Source organism: Bubalus kerabau, chromosome 12 (assembly GCF_029407905.1).
Source record: "Bubalus kerabau isolate K-KA32 ecotype Philippines breed swamp buffalo chromosome 12, PCC_UOA_SB_1v2, whole genome shotgun sequence".
NCBI classification, from domain to species: domain Eukaryota; kingdom Metazoa; phylum Chordata; class Mammalia; order Artiodactyla; family Bovidae; genus Bubalus; species Bubalus kerabau.
Window position 1 is genome coordinate 33,650,226 of NC_073635.1, and position 15,362 is coordinate 33,665,587.

General features: G+C 36.5%; 1 protein-coding gene across 9 annotated transcripts in view; it reads right to left on the minus strand.

Annotated features, from left to right (window-relative positions):
* CDK8 (cyclin dependent kinase 8) overlaps nucleotides 1-15,362 on the minus strand; it is a 72,739-nt gene that overhangs the window by 22,394 nt on the left and 34,983 nt on the right. For 5 of the 9 annotated variants that reach the window (XM_055542512.1, XM_055542508.1, XM_055542507.1 and 2 more), the window contains exon 4: nucleotides 12,898-13,038. The exons of 1 other annotated variant lie outside the window; for it this stretch is intronic. In XM_055542512.1, coding sequence (XP_055398487.1) covers nucleotides 12,898-13,038 — 141 coding nt within the window. Of the gene's footprint in view, nucleotides 1-3,685; nucleotides 3,800-12,897; nucleotides 13,039-13,712; nucleotides 15,097-15,362 lie in introns of those variants that run through there. 3 more of the 9 variants (XM_055542513.1, XM_055542515.1, XM_055542514.1) reach the window with 3 other exon arrangements.

A 15,362-nucleotide genomic window follows, 5' to 3' on the forward strand; every position in this document is an offset into this window, starting at 1 on the left:
TTTTATTATACACTCAATGGACTGGCCATGTCCCAAGCAGCTTGGTTCTGAGCCTTGGTTTGGAACAGTCTCTCTATCAAAGTCTTGCCTGGTATTAGGGTTTGGGGCCAAAACTCCAGATAATAATTAGAACTTTTTCTATTAGACAACTCACTGCCTACTGCATGATCTGAAGTAGATCTCAGGGCTGAGACACTAAGCAGACTTAAATTAGTGGTTTTAAGTTCAGCTTTGGCATGCTATATAGTCAGAAACAAAAGAGAACGGTGTTCAGTGCTGTTTTACTATTTATAAGCAGTGAGTTGCTCCCCATGGGATCTCCCATGGTACCATTCCACAGGCCTCAGACAGTGACAGTTGGATTTAGGAGACAAATTCCACACTACATTTCTTTTGAGAATGTAACCTAATGGAAAGTTCAAGAGAAAATGGCAGAAAAACCACAGAGACCATGAATACTCTTTTATTTGTTTAATCAGTACTAAGGAAGACTTCAAAAGACTTGATTTTTGTTTTAGTACTTAATGCCACACCGAGACAATACTATATCCTCCAAAAGGCTAATTCCTTTCATCTTTGTCTATCAGTGGAGAATCTGATAGCCCTAGGGCCAAACCATCCAAGTCACTGATGATAAAACACAGCAACAATCATGACTTTAGTGAACTGCAATCAAATGTAATCATCTTAAAGCAACATACAGAACTCTGCTGGTGACATTTTGATGAGGCACATCCCCCATGAAACTATCTGCTGCTACATACAGCAAAGGTCCAATGTGACCTAAAAGTATTATAGCATCATGACAACATCTTCAAGAATAGTTATCTTACTCACAGAAGTGACTACAGGACACCTTTATTGCCTGCTGAACAATGAAACAGATGGATGAAATACTTTTCCAAGTCTACTTCTTTGATTATTTGAAACTATGCCTTGAAACAAGCCTTTCTCTTGTTTTCTTTCTGCCAGAAAAAAAACTAATTTTGTATTAGTTTGCTATGGAAAAACTTAAACGAACTTTTCGGCCAACCGGAAATTAAAGAGTGTGCCCCTGTTTTACAGTCTCACGGCTTGTCTTGTTTTATGTTGTTGTGCTCCAAAAAAGTCTCCACTGCCATTTCCTAGATGTCTGTGTTCCAGAGATAACCATTCCTGGTGAGACTTTCTGCTCTCCAGACTCTGTCACATTGGGAAACATCATATTGACGACTGGCAAACAGCAGAGGGGGTAAACTGGCTTCATTTAAGGGCCCAACTGGGGAAGAAAACTAAGGGCTGCCGGGAACCGCATCTTGAGAAAGACAGGACCTGGGCTGACTAGTCAGGAAACTGCCATTATCAGTTAGAGGTATCTCACACAGGTACAGAACTGCACAACGCTGGCATCTCTGTCAAGCTAACTACAAAAACTTTTTATTCTAGGGATGAAGCCAGGGTCTTCATGTGTTCACTGACTTTATCAAGGCCAAATGGAGACTCTGAGTCAGTAAGAAAAGCTGATTTTTAATGGATCTATGAAAAGGAGACAGCGCTACACAAGTAACCACTGTCAAGTGCTGCTCTCCAAGATCTGTTTGGAACTAAACTTACACTGTAACCAACACAGCCCAGTGGCACACTTTCTGGACACTTGATAACTCTCAGTTTGGTTGTTAATCATTGTGTGCCATAATACACACCGATCTGTACTTCAAATTACACTTTTCAATTGAAGATGTCTAATTGTTAAGAAAATATTTCTGCTTTTACTTCTAGTTTTGTGTTCTGAGAGATTAATGCAGAATCTGTACCTTTATGAATACTTATTATGTATATCTTTATCTTATACTACACACTGAATTTTTCTAGACATACATTTTTATTGAATGTTTATTTATATATATATTTTTATTTCTAGGGTGTGCTGTGCACATTGCGGGATCTTAGTTCCCCAACCAGACATTGAATCTGGGCCCTAGGCAGTGGAATTGCAGAGTTCTAAGAACTGGACCACCAGGGATTCCTAGGTAATGCATATTTTAAAATATATTCTTTTATATGTCCCTAAATGCTAAGCAGTTCGACTGTACCACATTGCTTCATTCCATAGTTTTTGCTTATTCTTTATTTAAACAAATTTGTCACAATCTGATTTAAAGCATATCAAGGTACATAATTATATATTTCTAATTCCTTCTATACAACTGCCAAATTGAACAAACCATAAGCTTTTTGGTGTATATTCATTATTTCAATCATCCTGCTGTTATAAAATGTGTTTCAATCTTTTGAAATAAAACATACTTTTTTTGCCACACCCCATGGCATGTGGGATCTTAATTCCCTGATCAGGGATCAAACCTGCATCCCCTGTGCTGGAAGGCAGAGTCTTAATGTCTGGACCACCAGCGAAGTCCCTTGAAATAAAATATATTTTATGTGACACTCTAATTTTTTCTATATTTGAACAGACACAGACTCTAGACCCAGAGTTCTCAACTTTTTTTCTTCCCCTAAACATTTGAGGAATATAACAGACTTCTGAAGATGAGGAAGTATGATTAAATGCTTAATAGGCTAAAAAAAAAAAAAACAAACAAACCAAGGATCCCATCAACTATTAGTTACGTGATCTTTACCTCCATTTTCTCATTTATAAAATATGGATAAAAATAATGACAAGTTAGTGTTGCAAAGATAAATTTTGCTAATGTACATAAAAGACAATATAATGCTTGATATATTAAAAGTCCAAAATATAATGATAGCTAACACTATAATTTGTTAACAGTAACTCATAACTGAAGTGATTTAAGTAGAAACTCCTGGGGGCAGGGTACCCATGTATGATTGGATAATACCGCCAAGACGATTTTTCTGTATCACCCTAGGAGATGCCCCTAATTTGTTTTTATCTAGATGTCAGTCACTTATACCTTTTACAGATCAAAAAAACTGTTTATTATTAGTAATAGCCTCTTAAGAATTAAAGCAATAAAAATACAGACTCCTGCAGGAGATTAAAATATAGAAAAGTACAACGAAAGTAAAATTTACCTAAAACTTCACCTCACAGAGTTAGGTCATTACAAACATTTTGGTGGACCTAATTCCAGATTTCTCTAAATCTACATTATTACATGTATACAAATATCTTAGAAAAGCCTTTTTGATTTCTGTATTCAGTTAACAGTGAACAAATAAATAAATGCATAGCACTACTGTATTGATCCTACTTTATTTAGCCTCCCCTACCATAGCTCCTTAGGTTATTTTTAGACCAGAAGAGCTCTAGGACATTGTCAGGTAACAGAGGTAACAGAGAAGTCAGAAGGATAACAGCTGCTGACTTGCTTACACACTTAGAGGTTTCCTTATTTTTATAAAGAACTTCAATCAGAAATGAATATTAAATTTTGTCAAACATTGAATTTTGCAAAAGTTTTACATTTACAACTACTGAGATAACCACAGCGTTATTCTCCTAGCATGATTAATATGAATTCTGTCAACAGGTTTCCAAATACTGAATCATCTTCACATTCTTGAAATGAACTTCATTTACTTGGAGTATAGTAATCTTTTAATGTTCCTCTGGATCCTATTCGCTAATATTTTATCTAAGATATACGCAAAAATGTTTATACGTGACACTGACCGACTGTATTTATTAGGTTTGTGTTTAGGATAGATTCTGAGTTACCTGTCTCACAGGTTAGAAGGCTGTTGAGGAACTGCAGGAAGGGGAATGACATGGTGTGCTTTGCTTTCTAGAGGTCATTCTGATTGCTACGTAGATACTGGACCACAGAAACGTAAGACTGCAAGGAGGGACGATCACGTGCTTGTTTTTTCAGTAATCCAAGTACCCTGGATTAGAATAGCAGCGATAGAAACGATAAGAAGCAAAGTCAAGAGGCAGGAAATGGACTGCAAAAACTCAACTGTGTGCACTGGGAGGTCAGGCTACTGTAGAATCAATGAAGAGGAATGAGTGAAATGAATGAGCAGACCTGGAAGTTCATTTGGGAAGTGCAAACCCACATCCTAAAAGCAAGGGGGTCTGAAATATTCCTGTTGGTTTGCACCTGTCCACTGGGCAGACGCAGGGAGACTGAGCTAGGGGGACTTCATCATCCCTGCTCATCTGCCCTTTCCTCCCTGGCTAACTCTTCCCACAGCGTCTTCTCCCTGAAAACAAGCACTACAGTTGACTATTCTTTGAGAAAAGATGCTGGTCAGATGACTGGGACCAATGGCCAGTTGTGCTACTTCAAATCAATGTCACAGGAGAGTCTTACTGTACTTCAATTTGAAGGTAGCACTGGTAAGAATCCAGTTATTCAATCAATAAATATTTATCATGCAGCTAATATGTGCTATCCTGGGTACTAAAGATATACCAGTAAGTGAAATGGATAAAGTTCGCACACCTAAGGTACTTATTCACAGTCCTAGGGCAACCTAATGATGGACTGGAACTAAAATGCACTGACTGAACATTTATTATGCGCCAGACAACCTAATATTTCACTCTCTATCAAAGAGACAAAAATATGGGTCTGGCTCCATTTTATGTTAAAAAAAAAAAAAAAAGAGAGAAAAGATATATGTGACTTAAAACTCAGATAATCTTCTATTTCTAGCCAATTTTCAGGATTACTCAAAAATATCATCTTCAGTCTCTTTTTTTAAAAAGCTCAATTAAATTATTTAGAATATCTGTCTTGTCTGGTGAGAAATGGGACTTAAAAAAGATTCTAGTGTCTTGCTGATCAAGGGTCTGAAAAGATGATTCATCGAGAATCTGAAAGTAGATGAGAAGCCACATGCAAACTAAGTAACATAGTGTTTTTATAATCAACTTCTAATCTGCCCACATAAGCAGGTACAATGTCTGGAGCTGCACTATTTAGTAAAACAAAGTGGGCCACTTTTTCATCATTTACAAACAACAGAACATGGTTCATTGTGCGTGCTCAATATCTAAATTACACAAATGTGGCATATATTAAGAAACTAAAGGGACTGTTTACAATCAAATACTTCCAAGAAAGAAAACTGTCCAACTGTCATTTAAGTCAACATACTACAGAATAAACACAATATTCGTTATGTTAACCAAAAGTAATGCAAACCTCATTTTAGTTTGCCTTAACTCATTCTTATCAATAAAACCTATGTTTCAGCTTCAAGCCTAAATTTTATGGATACAATTTTGTATGTTTTCCTAGTTATACAATTAGACAAATAAAATTGGAGGAAATCCTTGGAGATTCCATTTATTCCCAGTAAATAAAGCAAATCTCAAGTAATAAGCAATGATTGATCCTGACAATCACAAAGCATTTTTCTTCTAAAAAGCTGTGTTTTAAAGAAACATGCTTAATATATTCCCAATACTCATTTCTAGGAAGCTAAGCACAGAGAAGGAGCAGCAACAGCAGTCAGAACAGAGGCCTTGAACACAGTCTCCTTTCTTCCCAGCTGGCCAATCAATTTGTTTCTTTGCTTCTTTCAGCATTTGGACAGTGTCAAGGTCCTTTCTGCTTCCCCTGTCCCCTAAAGAATGTACTGCCCCCTCCTTTTAGGCAGACAAAAAAGTGTATGCATGGCTTTTTTTCCCTTAATAGCAACCATCCCTTACTGACATAAAACAAATACACTAAACAACACTGAATATTATGGGTGAACTTTAATAAAAGACTAAATAGGTATTTTCTTCTGTTTCCTTCTGTATGATTATAACATGTTAACTGCAAACTATTAGAAAATTCAGGAAGGTATTAAAGGAGGAAAGTGAAACTTGCCTGAAATTCTCCCACCTATAAATAAACCCTAGTTAGAAAAACATTCCCTACAGGGATGCTGCTATTCAACATGATTTTATTATCAATGTCAATACATTTGCATAAAATATTGAAGTATTTATAATTAGAACAAAGTATTTTCTACACACTTGATCTTCTCTTTTCCTAAACACATCAAGTACCTTTTGGGCAACAGTCTAAGACCAGCGGCTTTCAAACCTTCTTGAACACAACCCACAGGAAAAAAATCACTCATGGCCATAGTTACACACACACACACACACACACACAAGTGAAACAGTTTCATGAAGCAACAACCTCCCTCAAGACATATGATGTACTCTGATATTTGCTCTGTTCTACTCTATTCCATTAAAACATTTAAAAAGGCTGGTTGTGTTGTGTGATCTCCCAACTCACAGCTTACAACCTGCAATTTAAAAATCACTGACCTAGAGGGGAAAATCCCTAAATTCAGTGATCCAGCTTTGAAAATAATTAGCTAAGTAACCAGAATCAGGTAATTTAATCTCTTTTCTTCTGAGTTTTCCACTTCCTTGTAAAGAGCTCAGCAGTCAATGAGAAAATGAATCTAAAAATCCCAAGCAAACCAACTAATTATATTACTGTTTACAAACTTTAGTATTAGTAAGCAAATCTAATAAACCAGGTGATCTTTTACTCAAATAAGAAGAATCAGATAAAAAACACCCCAATAATTCATCATGTTATAATCAGTAATTAGGTGCCTTCATAAAGTAGGCCCTATGATACTGAATCTGAGTCAATGGCTCACTCCGAAATTTTGATCGTACTGAACAGTTGCTAGGAAACCAACTCATCCTTCACCAAGCACAGTTAAACTCTCCCCCCACCACCAAGTGATTCCATGTTATCCAATATAATCAAAATAAACTGCAAGGCAGCAGCACTATCAGATTTTTCTTTTTTTAAATAAGCCAGATTAAAGCTCTGAAATAGCTTGAGCATTTTATAAACATGTTCATGCAATGGCCCACTGGGCTATTTCACCTCACATGCTACACAAGACAAGACATCCCCCTGGGATACTTCCAAAGGAAATCTCTGCAGACATTTATTTTCTAGGAAATTTTACTATGGCGAAAAACTGTGCAAAAAACAAAGAACCTATTTTGCAGTGACTGCTCTGTCACTGAGCTATACCCACCCCCCTCCCCTGCCAAAAGAAAATATTCTGAATTGTTTTAGGGCAGGAGTGACCAACTTCAGATAGCTGTAATACTCCAAAACACTCCAAATTTCATATACAGCCTTGTAATTCAGCTTAAAGGAAAAAAGGAAAAAAATTACGGAAGTTATAGTATATCTTACATTATCCATTTGGTGCAAGAGGATGAAAATATAGCCTATGTGCCTGGGAGCTCCAAGTTAATTACCACTATGATAAAATCATTAAAGTGGTAATTAAAATGAAATTTGGGGGGGATACTAGATTTTTTAAAAAATGGAACACATTAATGACCATATGATAACTGATATACATGTAATGAAAGTTAATGGCAAGCAGGTAAGTCATAATAACTACTTCTCTACTCTCTATTAAATTCCTTAGGAAACAAGTCAAAAGCACAAGTCTTTAATACTTACTTAAATACAAGTAAATCATTTGATTTGATTATAAATCATTTCTATGTTAAGTCTGATACAGCTGAATGAATATTTTCAACAAAAAGCACAAAATTCAGCCAACAATAAATTCACTAGAAAATTTTAAAAGAACAACTATCAGCTAGAAATTAAAATACTGACATTGTGATTAGAAATGACCTGGTCTGCTAAATGTAGGATTAAAGTGAAACATTGGCGATGTAAGTTCAAAATAGTTGGAATGTACAGAAGAGAGGCATGCCCACCCCCACCCCATTAACAATTAAAAGAATAATTCACACAGAAGGGACTTCCAGAAGTTCTGGAAAGAAAAAAGTGAGGGATGTAAATCAACAATGATGAAAACGTTCCACCCTTAAGATTAAAGGAGAAAAATTGGAAAAAATAAATGACATAAAGTGAACATGAGAACAAACAGATAAAGGGCCAAGAAATAGGTCTCCCTGGGCGGAACAAAAATCTGGGGGAGAGGAAGGGTGCGATGGATGAGATCAACAGATCACTGTCATTAGCTGAATGGTCTCTGAACTAACTGATAAGAGCTGAGTTCTTTTCAGTGGAAAGAAGGCTGCTGAAAGGACTTAAAATGTGGTATGAATAGAAAAGAATTTTTTCTACACTGTTTCACTGCACTAAATCATAGCAGAGATAAGAGAGAGTGAAGGGAAGAAGTGCAGCAGAGTCTGTGCGCGTCCCTAGATACGGAGAAGTGTCAGGTAACATCGGAGATAAGCTATGGGGAATAACCTTGGAGACCACTTTGCTTCTGTTACAGACGGGCTAGTTCGTTCATTCACCCCATGTAAGCAATACTGTATACATTACTGTGTATTCCACAGGCACTGGGAAGTCTACAAAGATACAAGAAGTCCCAGTCTTTGCCCTCAGGAACTTACCATCAGATAGAGGAGTACAATTACCCAACTAGTAAGCACCCCAGGGGTACTTCAAAATAATGCTACAGGGTTTAGAAGTAAACATTCTCAGTCTCAGCTAGTGTGACTCGGGTGGTGGGTGCTAGGGGCTTTTCTGATGAGATAGCAGGAGCAGAGCTTTAAAGGATGAATAGAATTTCAAATGCTGGAGATGAAGGGAGGAAGGCATTTAGACAGGCAGGACAACCTCTGGGTTGACTGGAAAATAAATATAAAGAAAGAGATAAAAGAAAAACAGGAGACTGGAGCCAGACCATAGTGGTGTTTTTAATCTTCAATTCGGCAGCATGCATACTGGTGAGAAGTGTTTTTCAAATTCTTAATCTATCACAGAATTTTCCCTAGGAAGAGAAAAATTACTGAGTTTGAAATTTCACAATTGCACAAGAAAACAATGACAAAATTTAGAAAGTTTTATTAAAAAAATAATCATTTCCACTGATAGAGCCGAGACAGTGAACTGGCTGGACATCCTCAAATAGGTCACAATGGACCTATTTGGACTGGTGGTCACACCCTTGCCCATGTGCTCTAACTCAATCCCGGAGGACTACATCTCAAAGGCGCGTTCAGTCACCACTGCTGGATCAAGCCTGGCTTCTACACAAAAAGGATCGAATATGACTTGGGTGCTTCAGGCTTTTTACTAGACTGGGCTCAGGAAAAAACCACCAACCAATTAGGCTAATGGACTTCAAAATTCTTATTTTGAGTCATTAAAACATATCTTTACTTGAAGCTTTCCTAATATTTCACACTTAGTTTCTCTTTATGATACATATGGCAAAAAACCCCCCCCAAAACTTAATATTCCTTAACTCAACAAAACACTCCTATTTTATGTAAGCAGATAACTGGGGGGCTGGGGCGGGGGAGAATATGGACAACACAACCCTGAAATACCTCTTCCCACGATGCATGTGTCTCAGTTGACCCGTTTAAATAGGATGGCTATTTTGGGTGTCACCTTGGCTGGACCATAGTGCCTATACATCTGGTCAAAGACTATTCTGAATGTTTTCTATCAAGGTGTTTTTAGATGAGATTAACATTTAAATTTGTGGACTCTGAGTTAAGTGGGATCACCCTCCATAGTGTGGGTGGGCCTCACCCCAAAACAAAAAGGAATTCTGCCAGTGGACTGACTCTGGACTCAAGTGCAACTCTTGCCTTGGGTTTGCCAAACCTGCCAGCCTGACCTGCAGCTTCTGGACTGACCCTGCCTCCACAACTGCCTGAGGGAGGTGCTTAGGAGAAACCTTACTCTCTCCACACAGACCCAGTTCTCTCTGCACAGACCTGTTCTCTCTCTCTGGAGAACATGATTAATACAGGTGATAATGCCAGAACCAGGACTATAGACTGCTAGTCAAACAACTTTCATTTCCAAGGAGAGGAGAATATGAGAAGAGAGGGGAAGGACGCAGTCCCAAAGAAAGAGTAAAGTTACCTTACACACACCATTGTTTTTATTTCTCTCTCCAGTTTACTTTGAATTCATAAATTATCTCACAAATACTGCATAGTTTTCCTTTCCAGCCCATTTCTTAGAACATCTGCACATGTGTACTTATTACTACATTCAGCCCAACAAGAGTTCCAGAATTATCAAGTCTACTTTCTGTGGAGGATGACAGACCTCAGTTACTGATTTGCTACTACATAACGATCAGTAGTGACAACATTAACTTTTATTTATTAAATGGTAACGTTAACTATACGTATCAACCAAAGAACTCCATAACTCTATCAACTCAAATCAGTGTTTCTATTAACAATAAAGCCAATTTTATTAAGCAAAAGCTTCAGTAACACTCTGGACTATTTTCAAATGGTGTTTTTACGGGGTGTATGTTAATTTTCTACCTTGATATGAAGCTTCATGTGGCAAGTCAGCACTTTAAGCAACTGGTCCAATTCTTAACATTAGAAATCTACGTAGATCTGCTAAGGTTGGTATCACCTCATTTCATCTAAACCTGACTGAAAAGGAGCAAATAACATAATTAACTAGTAATTATACTGCAAATAATAACTGCTTGAGGAAAGATTTTTAAAAAAAGGTCGTGTCATACAGCTTCTAAAGAATATTCTTCAGAGTAAATACTTTTAATACTACATATATGAATATCTTATGTAGCTGTAGTTGAAAAATTATACACTATCAATCAAACTCCAAAATTTGATTTTCAGTTGGCAGGAAGGTAGGCACAGTTTTAATAAAAACTATGATTATGAATCTTTCCTTCAAGAACTGAAGAATAATTCAAGAGGCAGGGACCTGAACCAGTAAGATCCAGCCTAGGGGAGGAGGTTATCACTTCGATGAGAGAATGGTTCAGTGGGCCTGCGACGCAGAGAAGGGTCAGGCGTTTGGCAAGAGCACTAAGAAGCCAAGCACAGACATTACAGGAAACCATGCTTCAGACGGAAAGTCAAAGGAGGCAGCAGCAGACAAATAATTGATTACAGTTTAGGAAAGATTGTGGATGAACACACTTCTAAACAGATGGCAGTGGCCTAGCAAGAGTGGGTACAGCACCAGGAGGGATCTGCTTCAGTGAACAGGAATATTTTACCCCGATACTGTTCAGAATTGCCTGTATCTGGTAATAATAAAGTGTGACTACTTTTAGTTTGTTTCATTATTATTTTTAAATCAGCTGCAGACAGTGCGTTCCTTTGTCACCTGCACCTGGGTACACTGCTCCACGCCCCCTGTCTCCTGGGGCACCACCAACACAGACTTCTGAAATGACCTGCTTGACACTGTCTCTATGCCAAAGACAACTGTTCAGGCTGTGTCAACAGAAAGAACTCTTCCAAAAGAAATCAGACTTCAAAACTATTTTCATTACTTTCATTATTTCATAGTCTAATTAACACTAATGTAAGCAGTTCAGGTATATTATGGGGCTTCCCTGGTGGCTCAGATGGTAAAGAATCCACCTGCCAATGCAGGAGACCCAGGTTTGATCGCTGGATTGCAAAGATACCCTGGAGAAGGGAATGGCAACCCACTCCAGTGTTCTTGCCTGGAGAATCCCATGAACAGAGAAGGTACATTATATATTAGATTCTTGCATGGAGAATTCCATGGACAGAGGAGGTACATTACATATTAATATAAAAATTAAATACTGGTTTAAAAATCAGTTTGTGTTCATCTAATGAACACACATATTTTAGTGATGAGAAAATATTTAAATTAAAAATACAACATTATCTTAGCATAATTAACTCTAAGGGAGAAAAATGCCCTTTAACCAGATTCTATTCTTTTAAAATCATGAAAAATGTCAGGAGCTCAAAAGTAGTAATAGTTTTCCCCTAAGCTGACTCTTCTAAAAGCTGAAATTTATTTTCATTTTCATAAAGAGACAAAGGATTTTTCATATTTATGTTCTGTAAATTCACTGCTTATAAATATCCTAATTCTATTAAAAATAAACTTTGCATAAGATAAAAAGTTATTTCAACCAAATTTCTGATGTGTTACTGGTCCTACTGTAAATGCTTTTTCTAGGCTTGAGAACTGGAGATAAAATAACTGCCACATGTATTTCAAGGAGATTTACTGAAGACAGATGAAAGAACCAGAAACTACAACACCTGACTGAAGGCAGAGACGAATGCATTAAACACAGAGCACCCAGCAAAGAGCACGCACGTGAGGGCAGAGCGGCTCCACCTTATCCGGATGGAGACTTCTCCTAAGTACACATGTGATCAGAGACCACGCCACAGCTTCCAGCACTGTGGCTATAACTGCTTGAAATGAAGGCATTGCTACAAACCTCACTAGAGTCACTACATTTACAAAGAAAAGAACAAAAACACAATGTAATTATGCAGTATGAAAGGGGTAAACAGGAATCTGAAATTTAAATGATTTAAATATATAAAGCTTTCATGAACAAGCACAATTTAATCAACAATTTAATGCTATACTTTTTTTTTAAGGGCATACACTATTCTGCGATGTAAAATAAAAATAAAGTCAACTTTTGAAGTTTCTGAATTCTTAAGAATTTAGTGTACCTTAACATGGCAAGGCTTCTTAATAATGTATCCAATCATGATTAATAAAGGCTATTGGCTGAGAGACTGCTACTAATATAGTGGGGTTCAAAAAATAAGCACTTAAACACTTCTCTTCTAATATTCAACTTCATATGCAGTAGGCTCCAAAGGTTGTATTTTCAAGTTATTCATAAATACACCAACTTCCAGAGTTTGTCTGGCATTTAATAATCAATGTAAAGCAAGCCAACGCTTTATTTACAGACTTAAAAGCTTACCAAAACCAGTGTGGCCTCTTTCACCTCTTAAGCACCAGCTCATGTATGTCCCGAAGCAGGGGACATCACACAGAAGCACAAGGCTGGGCTAGTTTTGAGACCGTAGCATTCCTGCTTCCCCTGTAAGATCTGCAGGCCTGTACAGCACTAACATCTAGATATATCACCCAACTCACAAGTGCATCTTTCTAGCTTACACCTAACTACGTTTCAACTTACCAAATCCCTGTGCAACACCCAGTTAGCATGCAGGTAGTGGATCCCATCCAGAATCTGATACAATAGTGACTTCACCATCCCCCGAGGTAACTGAACTGGCTTCTTGTTTGCTTTAGAAGCTCTGTGAAACTTGATTATATGCTGAAAGAAAGAAAAATATCACCAGAAGCTTAAAAAAGAAAAGAAGGAAAGACAGTTTGATAAATAATATTTTCCTAACTGAAAAAGAAACACTCAGGGATTTCCAAAGATACTGAAAATATCATTTCACATTCTGCTGGATAGCATAAATAACCTTAAATAACTACAGCTAAAAAGTCATTTCCTGAGCATGGGATAGGGCCTCAGAAAATAAATTACAACAAAGAAGTAGAAAGTAATGTGATTTTATTTTTAAAGTATAATTAAAAATTACTTTCAGAGTTACTTGACCTGTTTAGTGAAAATTTTCAAGAAACAAATATCTGTTATTCAGCAGTGAATAAAATGTGTATTAAAAGAAAGAAAGAAAAAAAGAGAGTTTTGGCTGGTTGACATAGCATAGGTGTGGTACCTATTTACCACAACTGGGTTATAAAGAAAGCAAATGGAAAAATATTTCAATTAAGTACACAGAAGCACAAAGGAATAATATGTAAATGACCAGTACATATCTCTGGTCATATAATAATACTTAGAAATATGAATGCTTCAGACGAGGGGGGAAAAATGGCCTTGAAACATCTAGCAAAGCTTTCTAGGTATAATGTTAGTGGACATCCAGTAAACATAATGCCGCTTTATAAATAGAAAAATCATTTTACAAATAAATGTACCTCAACAGAAACAAGATCCAATGTTTCAAACTCTCGACAGATGTCTTCATTGTAATGAAAGCACTCAAACTGCAAGAAAATCTAGAAATCAGCTGCAGCCAACTCTGCTGTGCATACCACTGGGCACAGGCCCGAATCTAACAGGCACTAGAGCAGACTCCTGGCCAGTATCTGACTGCATATGAGGTGTATTCTTGAACTTAGTAAAAATAATTAAAACAGGAGTGATTATTTTAATAGTATATTGTTTAATAGTATAACTTAACCTTTTCATTTCCCTTTTCTTAAGATACAGAAGTAGAAAATGGGTAAGAAATAACTAATGACTAATGAGTGAAAGAGTTTTATTTTCCAAAGAAAAAATACAGAGCAAAGGCCTATATTTGGGAAGGTAAAGGGTATCAGTTAGTGCCTTTAGTAGTATGTAGTATGATTAATCAATTTAGTATGATTAATCTATCCTTTAGTAGAAGCATGATATTATTTTAATTTTCTTCTCAGTCATTTTTTTGAAGTACTTAAGAACAGGCAAACAAAACAGAGCTATAGTAAGTCTTAATAATCTAGACTGTTTTGTCACCTATCCAAAGAACTATCCAAGTCACATCACCTTAAGAAGAACCAGCAGCTCTCAGAGCTTAAAAAAAAAAAATTAAGATACATTAAAAAAAGAAAATTAAAACCTGCCAGAGTAAGAATGAAAGGAACAAACATGCAGGGGAGGTAAGATAATAGTTGATGCCATATACATTTCTTTAGGCAGTATTTTCATGAAGGTATTACAAATTACTTTTTTACCAATATTTTATAGCTACAAAAACTACAGTGGAGAAATTTCTTACCTTCACTTTTATTCCTGGGCTATATAACAAATATGCAATATGCATACCATAAGATTTCACCAACACCTAAGTAATTTTTTAAAATGACTTTTTATTCTTTTTGCCTTTGCTGCCTTATCCCAGCTAATTCATTTCAATATTCCAATTAAAATAAGAAAATAAAATGGATAAAGAGTAGTTTTAGTAAACTGAATCATCATTTGGTTTTTATTAAAATGAGCACTAGAAATGCTTATTTGGCTTAAATGAGTTGATAAAGCCAGTAATGACTCTATCCACACATTCTGCTGTGCTGCTAAGTCGCTTCAGTTGTGGCCAACTCTGTGTGACCCCATATATGGCAGCCCACCAGGCTCCTCTGACCCTGGCATTCCCTAGGCAACAGTACTGGAGTGGGTTGCCATTTCCTTCTCCATATACACACATTACATGCAGCTTAATTTATTAAAGTATAATTATTATACCTACACATAAAATTAAATATTACATACCAGTTTTGCTAGAAAACATGTTGAATACAATACTATCTCCTATTCTCAAATATGTCTTATTACATATCATGCTTATCAAACTAGCCTGGAAATTTTCTCATAAATTTAGATTATATAATTTGATTTTATATTACATTTGAATATGATAAGTGTTCAATACTGGCCACTCCAATTTAATGAACTTTTATTAACAGAATCCAAATTTGATTTGATTAGATTTCTTTTACAATAACAGAAGCCAACAAAAACTATCATGAACCTTGGGCAATAGTCTCATAAAAGAGGGAAAATTTCATGTGTCTATTTTGTTTGAAAAT